Source organism: Rutilus rutilus (assembly GCF_951802725.1).
Source record: "Rutilus rutilus genome assembly, chromosome: 21".
Classification (NCBI taxonomy): Eukaryota; Metazoa; Chordata; class Actinopteri; order Cypriniformes; family Leuciscidae; genus Rutilus; species Rutilus rutilus.
The window spans coordinates 29696089-29708836 of NC_140226.1; the positions used below are offsets into that span (position 1 = coordinate 29696089).

The following is a 12748-nucleotide window of genomic DNA, read 5'->3' on the forward strand; positions in this document are numbered from 1 at the left end:
CTGCTTTGAAACAAGCTGCACTATATAAATTTAGGTGACTTGACTTACTAAATGGTCATTTAGGAATGAAGCACGTGATGTCTTTATGAATGAGTCATTGAATCATTCAGTCAATCGATTATTTTAAAAATGGCGATTCATTCAGTAAGGAAACACCACTTTATGCTGCTCAGAGATGCACAACGGTAATGCAGTGGCAATATTGTGTCTAAAATGTAAGTAACTTAATATTAACTTCCAAAAAAATTAATTAAAATAATTTTTTATTCAAAAAATAAATACATTTACATTTACATTTTTTTGCATTTAATAATTTTGGGGGGAAATATGCAAAAATGTAATAGCTTATTCTTTTTCTGATGATTTTGGCTGAATTATAACCATGATGTTCACTCATAAACTAATGACCAAGCATATGCATCATGTTTCTACAAAACATCAAGATCAAGGTTTTTTACATGGCTGACCTGATAGCTTGTTGATCTGTCATGTCGTAGTTTTTTCAGACAAAAGCCAAAGCAGGAGAAGACAATACAGCACAGGAGAGTTATGAAGGTGAACAGAGTGATGGGCTGCATTGGACCTGCACAAGAGATAAAACATGAGGTAATGCTTTAATATGGAACAGAGCTGGAGACATGATCTTGTGGTCTTGGTCTTAAGATCTCTCAAAACCACATACAGTAAACATGGCTTTGGTCTGGGTCTGGGTCTCATTACTAGTCTCTTGGTTTGGGTCTGGTTCAGGAAATGTACTTAATAATATCCTTAGACAAAACCACAGTCTTGCCTGCAATTTTCAAAAAAAACTGAATTTACCTCAGGCAAAGGTCAGTCAAGTATCTTAACCATTAAAAAGAATTTGCAAGGATTGTCATGTTCCAATTGGCTCAGCATTTGAAATTAATCCTGCAAAAAATAAAAAAAATTCTCCACTTCAGTTTATTGAAATGGACAGTCTGGTTCTTGGTCTGAGTATTGGGGATTATCTCTTGGTCTGGAACTAGGCCTTGAGTGGTCTAGTCTTGATCTGAGTTGGGGTCTGGGTCTTGGAGTGTCTGGTCTTGACTCAAAGTGAACACATGTTCTACAGTGACAGATAAACACACCCTAATGTCAGATCATTCAGGTTTCCATTTTAAGTTACAGTTATTATAGCAATACTTTTTTTAAAACTTAAGACAGTATTGTATTTGACAGATTTGTTTTGTTTTTTTATGTGGTTTGATTCTATTTAAAATAATAATAATGCAAGTATTGTGTTAATGCAATGTGGCACAATCACAGCTGATCAGAACATATTCAGTTTAGTGCACATTTATGTGGAACATTGTGGACCAATGAGATTACACTGTGGGAGGGGCAACCCAGTTCCAATGTGACAGAAATTGAAACCAAAAGCGAATGACAAAATGTCTTGTTGCTCATTGATTGCCACAGCCATTGTGCATAGTTAAAGATATGTAATACTAATTTTGATTTATCTTCCAAATACCTAGTGTTCTTGGTAATACCCCAGACTATACAGTATGAATAATATAATAAAAATTGTATATAAACCCAGGAAAATTGCAACTGACCTTGATAGACAGCAGTCACCTGGCACTTTTATAGTTTTATAGAAAAGAACAGCTTTTTGATAGCTGTTTTGTAAAAAATATTGTTGGATTCAATATCCACTTCCAAAATCTGAGGGGGTACAACTGGGAATTGCGTTTCTGTGTGAACCTACCCAGTCTGAGCACAGAGAAGAACAGCAACCAGAACATGCAGAGAATGGGCGCCACCACCACTTGACTGATGGCGGCCGAATGGATCCGCTGGCTGAGCTTTGTGGGTATATAGGCGTAGTAGATATTATACCGATCTACCATATGCTTCAGCACAAGGTAAAGCAAACCTGCAAAATGAATAGAGCTGGAGTTATCAAATAAACTTTGATCTTTCTAAATTACAGTGTCATTTTTAAAAGCACTTTCAGATGATCCAGCAGCAATGCTTTGTAGGTAAAGTCATCTTATAAGAAGTTTTCCTGTCATTTTATGCTACTGAACATAATATTTATACATTTACCTGTTTACATAGACCACATGTGAGTGCAAGTTGCCAAATTAATTAAGAACTAAGTGAAAAATCATGATGATGGATGTCAGCGTATAGTAAATAAACAGTCATGGTGTGTATTGGTGGCAGAACAGGCGTGGAGTGGGCGTCTGGATCTCGGCTAGACGGGTCGGAGCGTCTGGAAGACTACAGCGGGTTCGCACCTAGCGGCCATGTCACACCGCGATACTGAGATGCTGTTGGAGATACGGCTCAGACGCCCACACAGACTGAGGACGGGAGCGAGGTATTAGAACATGCACAGAGGTGGAAATGAAGAGTGACGGAAAGAAAAAAGAGAGCTGTGGGTAAAAAGGAACAGAGAGAATGAGAGGAAGAGAAAAATATGAAACAAATGGTGCAGTGATGCAGAGATTACAGACAAATGGATTCGAGTGCAAATTAGGAGGAAAGTGGAATAAGGGAGGGGAACAAGAAATCCTAAAAGAACAGTCTGTTTGTTGAAAAATAAAATCCCTAAAATTACGCAGACTCACCAAAAGGTACAATGATGGGGCAAGTGATGCTGTAGGTCATACTGACTGAAAATATGCACATGGTCCAGGCATACTCAAGACCGAACTGAAACTCATAGGCCTGACTCTGAGGGTGAGAATGGAGAAATAGGTTGTTAGTGTATTTTAATGCCATTTAATGTTACGTTTCGGTGATTGACAGTCACTAAGAACAGAAGCTGTGTGGAAAAGAGTTGTGTAAAGATTCTCCTTTAGTGTTACACAGTAAAAATAACAGTGAATGCGTTTGGAACGACATGAATGTGAATAAATGATCAAAAAATATTATTTTTTTATAAGAGAACTTTTCCATTAGGGGCTCTAGACAATTAAGCCATGTTTCTCCCACAATTACCTGGAGAAATTTGTCCCAGGAACTTTTTCCCCTCAGACCTGTTGCGGTCTGCATTTCCATCGCGGCCTAAAGTACTGTGAAGATTAGGCTAAATAGTTGGGTGACGTAGGACTGGCTGGATCCGCTGGATCTCGTCCTCCACATATAAGCTTGATAAAGCCTGAACCTCATCGTTGGTCCACCGGTCGTATTTTTTAAACTCCATTGTCGACTCAAATAGCCAGCAACTACTACTGCACAGACTGCAATAGCCTTTTAAAAATGGTGGTTGAAATAAAATGCTGTGTGGAGTCAACCAATCAAAATGCTGCATGAACTCAACCAATCAGCATGTTCAGTGCCCAAGTCCCACCCCCGAAAGTTCCTGAACTTTGAAAAAGTACTACCTCGCGAGCAGGGACTTTCTGAGAGGGAAATCTTTACCCGGAACTTCATTTAGACCCTGGTTCCTGCGGTTTAATACCACCCCAAAGTTCCTAGTTCCTGGGGAAAGTTCCTGCGGTTGAAACGCGGCTACTATCAGTATAACTTTATTTCTGTCAGGACCACTATCGTCAAATTCGATTGACAGTTATTATACAGCTTGGATTGGCAGTATGGTTCTGTTCTGGGCAAGAACTCCCTGCGGATCCATGCAGTCTAGCATGGATAAGAGCAGGGAGAGCAACGATAACCCCCATTAGGGTAAACAGAACAGAACCAACGTAAATGTATAGATATAAAAAGATTTAAATGTACAACATAATAGAGAATTTTGTTTAATTCAAAGGGGAATCAGAATGCCAAATCCTCACTGGACGAGAGCTGGGGACGGAGGAGGTTAATTCGCTCCTGAGAAACGCGATAGCTGCTGATAATAAATAAGGAGCTTATATTATGTATTCCTATAAGTAGACGTGGATCAGCTGAGAGTCAGCTGATGCGAGCTTGATTAACGTGACCTGCCAGAACTGATGCTACGCTTGATATGTATTTTTATGTATTTTAAACACACTATCTTTCACATTTTTTTAAAGAAATTAATACTTTTAAAATTAATACAAGGATGCATTAAATTGATCAAAAGTGACATTTTTACATTAATACAAAAAAAATCTATTTAAAATAAATGCTGTTCTTTCGTTTCTTTTTGTTTCCATTCGTTAAAGAATCTTGAAAAAAATGCATCACTGTTTCCACAACAGTTTTCAACATTGATGATAAACCTATTAAATTGATAATCAGCATATTAGCATGATTTTGTAACACTTGATATTGTAACACTAAACACTGAAGTAATTTGGCTGTTGAAATTCAGCTTTTCCATCACAGGAAAAAAATTATATTTTAAAATATATTAAAATAGAAACCAGTCTTTTTTAATTGAAGTAGTTTTTCATTATATCAATGTCACGCTTCCCTGTGTCTCTGTGTTCCTGGACTTTTATTTGGATGTTATTTTGTCTTGTATTGCCTGTGTGTCAGTTCCTGTGTGCTTAGTTCCTGTTTCCTTAGTTTCCATAGGTATTCATTGATTAGTGTCTCACCTGTTTCTCATTATCTTGTGTATTTAAACCCTCAGTCTTTATCTGTTTTTTGGGTCTTGTGTTAACGTTTCGTGCTGGTATGTACAGTATCTTTATAAGGTTCCTGGTGTTTATTAAATATTACATCATTCAGCTGCATCAAGCATCTTTGTCAGGATTATCAAGTCAAGCCAGTCCGTGACAAGTATTGTTTTCACTGTACAGGTTCACTCACTCTTTTAACGTGGATACGCTCAGCTTTAGATTTGGCAAAGCAAAGGCGAAGAGAGTACACCAGTAGAGCAGGAATACGCAAAAGCTCCATGGCCGTTCCGATCAGACTGGACGTGATCACATAGTTCAAAAAAAAAGCTCCGTTATCAGGCAAAAACACACACCTGAGTGGACAAAACAAAGTGGGTCTCATCAAATTATGCATGTTCTACATAAATTAACCAACAGCGGTAGATTTAGGGAACAGTAAGAACTTACTGAAACTTTACATCTGTTTCATCCAGGAAGTGGATGTCAAAAAGCCATCTGAAGAACAAATCCAAGCTGTGGAGCAGACAAGAGAATACTGTATATAATATATAATCCTGAACATTATATGGACACTTTAAACTGTGAATGTCTCAGCCTTTTGTTTAGTTCGTTTTAACCAACTGGTCTAAAGGTGATTTTTAGTGGATGTGTGATGTCCTTAAGTTTAACCTTAAGGTGTCCTAGAGTAACCACCGCTGTAGTTTATCACATTAAAGGGATAGTTCACCAAAAAATTAAAATTCTGTCATTAATTACTCACCATCATGTTGTTCCAAAGCCATAAGACATTCCTTTGGAACACAAATGAAGATCTTTTGAATGAAATCTGAGAGCTTTATCCCTCCACTGACAGCCTACGCAACTACCATTTTCAAGGCCCAGAAAGGTATACATTATTAAAGTAATCCATGTGACTCCAGTGATTTAACCTCAATTTTATGAAGCGCTGCGAGTGCTTTGTTTGTGCAAAAAAACATAATTTACCACTTTATTTACAAAACATGAATCTCCAATATGCGTTCACACAACAACATCAACAACGTGGTGTTCTCGTGAATGCATGTTGAAGATTCATATTTTGTAAATAAAGTGGTAAATTTATAATAATTAATGACAGAATTTTCATTTTTGGGTGAAATATTCCTTTAACTATGAACATAATCCACTAATGTTTGGCAAACTCAAAGTTTCCGGATAGATAGCCTATATCTATTGTTTTATGTTGTGAGATTAAACAATTTAAAAACGAGGTTCATAAAAATTCTTCTTCTTTTATAAACATTTAAAATTTCTGAGTTGAAAGTCATTTTGAGAATTTTGTTGGGCTTAAAATCAAACATGTTCAGATGCCGTAACTGTCTGGGGATTGTGAAAAGGAAAATAGCCTAATTAGCAAATTTGGTATAAATAGGACATCCTTATTTGTCACTGTCATTGACCCACATACATACTGTATATCGTACTGTATATACAGAAACATTTTATTCTGAGACAAAATGGCAGACCAAAAAGGTATTTTTTAAATGAGAACCTTGAAATGCTTTTATCAACGTGTTATTATACATACAATTATTGTAAGATGATTACCTGGATAGACCCAGTGATGGTAGAATGATTACCATGAAGACAAGCAGTAAAAAGCATTTGTGCATAGTGACCTGATTCTCACCGGACCTGAGAGAGAAAAACATTACAAGAACCAAACAATTAGAATAAATATATTAAAGTCACCATGAAATCAAAATTGACAATACTTTTTTTTTATGGAATATAGCAGTATTCTAAATGATTTATCCTTGCACATCTTTTTTATTTATTTAATTCATGTGCCCTCAATAATATTTAATCAAAATAACTCCCCCTCCCTCTTGCAGCGACATATCTTCTCTGACTATGATGTGTTTACTGGCGTGAGGGCGGGACAATCTGTCACTCACATGAGATCAACCAATAGCAAACCACAACCATCCAATCAACTCCCGATGGACAAAATCAAATCCCGCCCTACATTTTTTCTTGTTCGAGAAGCCGTTTCACACAGATGTGATCACAACAGGGAAGAAACGATTATTGCAGCTTCTGTTTCATGTCGACTTTAAATACATAATAATAAATAAATGGATTTTCATCTTTTTACATGACTTTACCATTCCATTCTTTTCCATTATCACACCAGTTTCTGGTTAAAGTCCACATAAAACCACGTTGGCAGCACAATCCTGACAACCTAATGTGACTATTTCAGAGTCAAAATGTAAATTAATTTCGTAAATACTCAATTCTGATTTCATGTTGACTTTCATGTCGAGTGTATATTAATCATTAAAAGTGTTTGCGCTGTAAATACAACAGGTACACAAATGTTTTACTGCAGGTACTGTAGCTGCACAACAGAGTGTTTGATCCACGTGAACTATAATGTGACTCTGTGAAAGACGCCGCCAGTCTGCATATGATTATTCCCATGTTGTGATCACTATGACAACAAGCCTGGAGAGGCAAGCAGAGAGTACAAGAGAGAGGGACACCATGTAAACGTGTTGTGCATGGGTGGGTGGGAGACTGAGACTGGGTTGGGGGTTGTTCAACAGTTATGCAATATGTTTGTGCGCTGATATGAACATGTTTATGCAATAGATTTAAGCTGCGTTGCAAATACAACTACCAACAGCACAAACTTACCCTGGTCATTGAGACAACACAATATTTTTGTAACCATCATATGTGTGTATGAATGTATATGTGTATGATTGTGGTGTGTATAGGTTGATTAAAGGGATAGGTCACCCAGAAATGTATATTTTATCATAATTTGCTCACGGTCATGCAGTTCCAAGCCTGTATGACTTACATTCTACTGTGGAACATAAGGGAAGATATTTTGAGAAACCAACATTCTTTAAAATATCTTCTTTCGTGTTCAACAGAAGAAAGTAAGTCATATAGTTCTGGAACTGCAGGAGCGTGAGTAAATAATGACAAAATGTGCATTTTTGTGTGTGTGTGTGGGGGGGGGGGGGGGGTGAATCAAGCAACACCGTACCTCCATTTTTCATTACCATAATATAGGAAAATTCCATTCTCACTAATAATATATTAGTTTTCTTAACCCTCTGGTGCTGTTCGGTTTCACGTTTTTTATTTATTTTTTATTTGAATTTGAAACTTGGTAAAGGTCTCACACACACACACACACACACACACACACACGCACACACACACGTCTATATTACTAAAAGGGGACTATCGCTTTACACTGGCCAAGAGGGGAATAGTGTTTCTGGTCATTTTGAAGAAACAAAAATGACATACAAAATTTTCTTTTTTTCATAATATAACTTGAAATATGCATTTTTTATTTTTTAAAAAACATGCCAAGAGGGGACCTGCAACTCTGACCTATGTCTATCTATCCAACAGGGGACCTCCATACCCTGCAATGGAACTGTGTGTGTGTGTGTGTGTGAACAGTAAAGTGAACTGGCGGTGAAGTCTGTCTTCATTATGTAACTTATATACACAAACACACACACACACACACACACACACACAAAATCATCAACATGATTCGAAAAGGTTGAATGGTTCAGAAAAAAAGACCCACTTGTATTGTTCAAGGTCAGAAATGACCGCATTGGAAATGAATGAAAATCAAATTTCATCAAGTGGAAACTTTTGGTACTGCACCCAAGCAACATCTGAAAGCTCATTTTTTGATTATCAACCTCAAATTTGGAACACAACTTGTGTAGATTTATGATTTAGTTTTTCTCACAGAGTAAACCATGTTTAAAAAAAACATTATTGAACTAAAATATTGTACATTGATTTCATTAAAATAAAAAAAAGTCATGTGAGCAGTACCAGAGGGTTAAATGTTTAAATAAATTGTGATAGAATTTGTTGTATATTATGGAAATTTAAATGATACAAATTAATATAAACATTTTTAGATTTAAAATATTAAAAAAATATATATATACAATATTATTCAAAAGTTTGGGATCAGTAAGATTTTTTTTAAATAGGCTAAATGAATACTTTTATTAAGCAGAAAATGCATTTAATTTATCAGATTGATTAAATAGACAGTAAATACATTTACAATGTTAACAATAAATGGCTGCAAGAAATTCATCTTTGTCGTCACAGGAAAAAAGTACATTTTAACATATATTTAAAAAGGTCAGTTATTTAAAATTGCAGCAATATTTTACAATATTACTATTTTTTACTGTATTTTTGATCACATAAATGCAACCTTGGTGAGTATAAGAGACTTCTTTCAAAAATAATAAAAAATCTGAATGGTAGTGTATCATCCAAATGCATTACGGTAACAAATTCAAGTTGTTTTAAAATCCGACAGGGAACATATTAGTAATAAGTATTAAATGAATTCAATAATTGTGTTAATAAAACAATCATTTAATTTTAATCATATTTCCAAACGTCATCAGTACAAATCAGTCATTTGAATGTGTACTGGAGTAAAAAGACCTCCCTGCTGTAGCTTTCTCATATTTATACACAGTTTAAAGTCAGACGGTGGAAACGGCATCATACCTGGTCCAGTGGTACTCAAAGAAAGATGAATAGTACACAATGAAGGGCAGGAGAATGGAAAAGGCCCACAGGAGCAGGGTGGGGAAGAACTGGGTAATTACTGGGTTCTAGACAGTAGAAGACAGTAAAAGATCAAATTCAAAACATCCAACTTCCGAAAACAACACAAAAAAGCACTTTCAGTTTTATTTTACATTCTAATGTGGCGTAATACAGCCGTACGGTTATAAAACGTCTTTGATGGTCACTGACCCTTAAGCTTTCAACTGGCCGAGTGACGTTGAACTTGTCCATAGTGTTTACGATGATAGCAGGGGTTGTGAGAAAGAAGAGCAAGAGGAAGAGCGTCATGTTGAGCAGGACGCAGCGGAGCCACCAGCGAGAACCGCACACTGACAGATTTTCCCTAAATGAACACAGGCACCAATCAACAAGACAAGGTCTTAACAACAGTTACAGGACTGAGAGTGTGTGCTCGCCAAGAATAAGCGGGATGTTCAGCTGCTGTTACATAAATGGGAAGGCTTGTGCTGGAAAACACAGCTTTAGCTGGTTAGCTGGTCTCCCGGACTGACAGAGCTGGTTTAGCTAGTGGTCTTCCAGCTCAAAAGAGCCCAAAACCCCTTTAAAACCAGTAAAAGTGCCCCAAACCCCTCTGAAACCAGTTTATGGCCAGTTAAAGATTGTTGGGTTGTTTTCAACAGGGATGTTCTATGGGATAGTCTACACTTTATACTCGTAAAGTCTGATATATAAAATAATAGTAAAAAAATAAATAAAATGTATACTACTGTACCTTTAGACAAAATTTAAATAATAATAAAAAAGTTTGTATATGTGTTCATATTTGATACGCCTGGCTTTTATGGCTCATAAAGTATGATATAAGAGAATATGGGAGAAAAAAAAAACACCTAAAAAATTTTTTATATGGTCAAAAAGTAAGATGAAATAATTCTGGCTTGTAATGATCTATATAACAGTATAGCAGACTACTTATGTATAATGTATATAAATATCAGTTTTCATGTCTTAGTGAGATGAGAGATTTAAATGCTTAGTTTACAATACAATGATTATTGAGAGATGAACAAATAAATGTTCCTCAAAAGTATCATATTTGATTTTCTAAAGAATGATGTACGGATAATCAAGTAGTACAGTAAGTTACTTCCTCAGACCAGTAAGTGTTCATATTGATAGTATAAAAGTATTACTAACAACAGAAACAATATAAAAATCTTACGTTTACTTTATAAAAAATCAGTAAAGACTTCAGAGCAAAAAGACACTTGTATCACGACCTGAAGTGGGATGATTTCAGAATGATACTAAAAGGACTTTTACTTGCTATAAAAGTATAAACTATCAATCAGACGACAGAAGGCATGCAGTAGATTGTGTACAACAGGTTTTTCAGCGAAGTTTTCATTTAGATTATTTAGAGGCCTTATATTTGTGTATCAAATATGATACAGTAGGTTTTAAAGAGTTAAAAGGATTGTTCACAAAAAAAATTATTTATGACATTATTAAGGTTCATTTCGTTCCAAACCTTCATGACTTTATTTCCTCCGCAGAACACAAAAGAAGACATTTTGAAAACTGTTTCTGGCCATGAAAAGAAAGTCAAAACAACACGGAACCTCATTTACTTTGATTGCATGGACATTAATTTATTATTATTTTTAGTTCCGCAAAATAAAACACACTGTTTTTTGATTTTGGTAAACTGAACTTAATTTACTGTTTTTCCAGTTGATTTCCAATGTATTTAAATTGGAGAAAAAAAAGAAAAAAAATTTATATATATATATATATGAAGAGTTCAGATGCAAAAGCCTCTAAGTGCCATCTGAAATTTTCCTCTAGAATGATCATTTTTATCAAGCTCGTATATTTAAGTTTTGTAATTTCACTTAAATGATAATTAATAGGTAATTTTCATTGCCATTTAAGTGAAATTACGGAACTTAAATATATGAGCTTGATAAAAATGATCATTCTAGAAGAAAATTTAAAATGACACTTAGAGGCTTTTGCATCTGAACTCTTCATATATATATATATATATATATATATATATAATATATGCCCCCCCCCCCCCCCCCCCCAATTTATATATATATACCCAACTCAAATAAGCCCATACAAAAAAGGAACATAATATAATGAGTTCAGATTTTTTTTTACAGTGCAGGTTTGGAACAACATGAGGATGTAAATGATGAGTAAATGATGACAGAATTGTCATTTTTAGGTGAACTACCCGTTTAAGTAAAAGCAGGGCACATGAAAGACATAAAAATGAGAATGAGATTTACATAAAGTGCAAACAAATACCTTTCGAAAGTAATCGTTTCCACTCTATAATTTTCCAACATTTCAAAACCATTTACTCTATAAATGCAGTGCTACAAAACATTGAACTCATGGGCTACACTGAAATGGAAAACATTCACACTTCAATAAATTGTTTTAATAAGAAGCAAACATGCTACACATTAGGGCTTGTATCCATAAAAAAGAAAGTCTTGAATTCAGAAAAACGCACACGCACACACACACACACACACACGTCCAGTCAAGCAGAAAGACGGACTGACACTGTCCCCCCCCCCCCACACACACACCCACACACACTAACACTCACTCAATATATGATTCTCAACACATATTATGTAAGATATATAATGGCTTTCACAGTGGCTGTCTAGGCACACACTCAGATTGAGACTTAATTAATCCAATTTCATCTCTCAAATGCAAGTGTAATGGCCTGGAACAAAGCATGTCATGAAAAATATATATGACTTCAACTTTGCAGAACAGTTAACATAACTATATACTTAAAAAACGTTAAATAAAACATCACATAAAACATCGTAAATCTGGATCATTTCATAAAAGCATTTGCTCATTGCGGTTATTTCTATACTTTTTCCTATTTCAAGATATAGATGTGGCTATCGTGTCGACTTACCAGATGATGTCATTAGGGGCAGGGGCGTAAGAAACACCCCACTGATGTGAACGCACCACTGTGGTAATGCTGGACTGCTGGGGTCTGTGGCGGCAGCGAGCGCGGCTGTAGTCTTTCACAATACTGCAGAAACAGAAGCACAGAGGCTTACATATTTAAACAATAAGGTATGAGAGAACATGTGAATATATAATTTTCAAATGTACACAGTAGAGTACCGAATTACTATATTGTGGTTTTTAACATACTGTATTGACCAATCAGAAACCAGCACCAGAATTTTGTGTTGTATAAACTTATATATAAAGCTGTTTAGTGTAGTATACTAAATAAAAGTTGTAAGTTGCAAAGGTTTGGTAAGAAAGAGTTTGATGTATAAGAGTTTCTTGGTTTTTTTTTTTGGTTTTTTTTTTTGGTAAGGGACAGTACTAATAATGAGCATGGGATAATAAATCTATACTTCAGACAGGATATTTCTCAAAATTATTTGTATAACTTATAAAACTAGTCTGATAGAAATCAAACTGATTTCCTGTCATACAATACAGCACCAAACTGCCCAAAATTTCAGTTTGTGAGTTTTTTTAATTAGTTCATTATTAGATGAAAAGCTAATTAAAGTAATTTAAGTAATTAAATCATTTTAAATTAAAATATTTAGTTTGTTAGGATTTTA

General features: G+C 35.2%; 1 protein-coding gene across 1 annotated transcript in view; it reads right to left on the reverse strand.

The window, feature by feature from the left end:
• tmem63c (transmembrane protein 63C) overlaps positions 1-12748 on the reverse strand; it is a 55545-nt gene that overhangs the window by 2593 nt on the left and 40204 nt on the right. The window contains exons 13-21 of the mRNA XM_084394007.1: positions 12073-12195; positions 9342-9495; positions 9090-9196; positions 6111-6197; positions 4971-5036; positions 4714-4876; positions 2601-2706; positions 1733-1900; positions 468-583 (exon numbers count right to left, since the gene is read on the reverse strand). Of these exons, the coding sequence (XP_084250133.1) occupies positions 468-583; positions 1733-1900; positions 2601-2706; positions 4714-4876; positions 4971-5036; positions 6111-6197; positions 9090-9196; positions 9342-9495; positions 12073-12195 (1090 nt within the window). The remainder of the gene's footprint in view (positions 1-467; positions 584-1732; positions 1901-2600; positions 2707-4713; positions 4877-4970; positions 5037-6110; positions 6198-9089; positions 9197-9341; positions 9496-12072; positions 12196-12748) is intronic.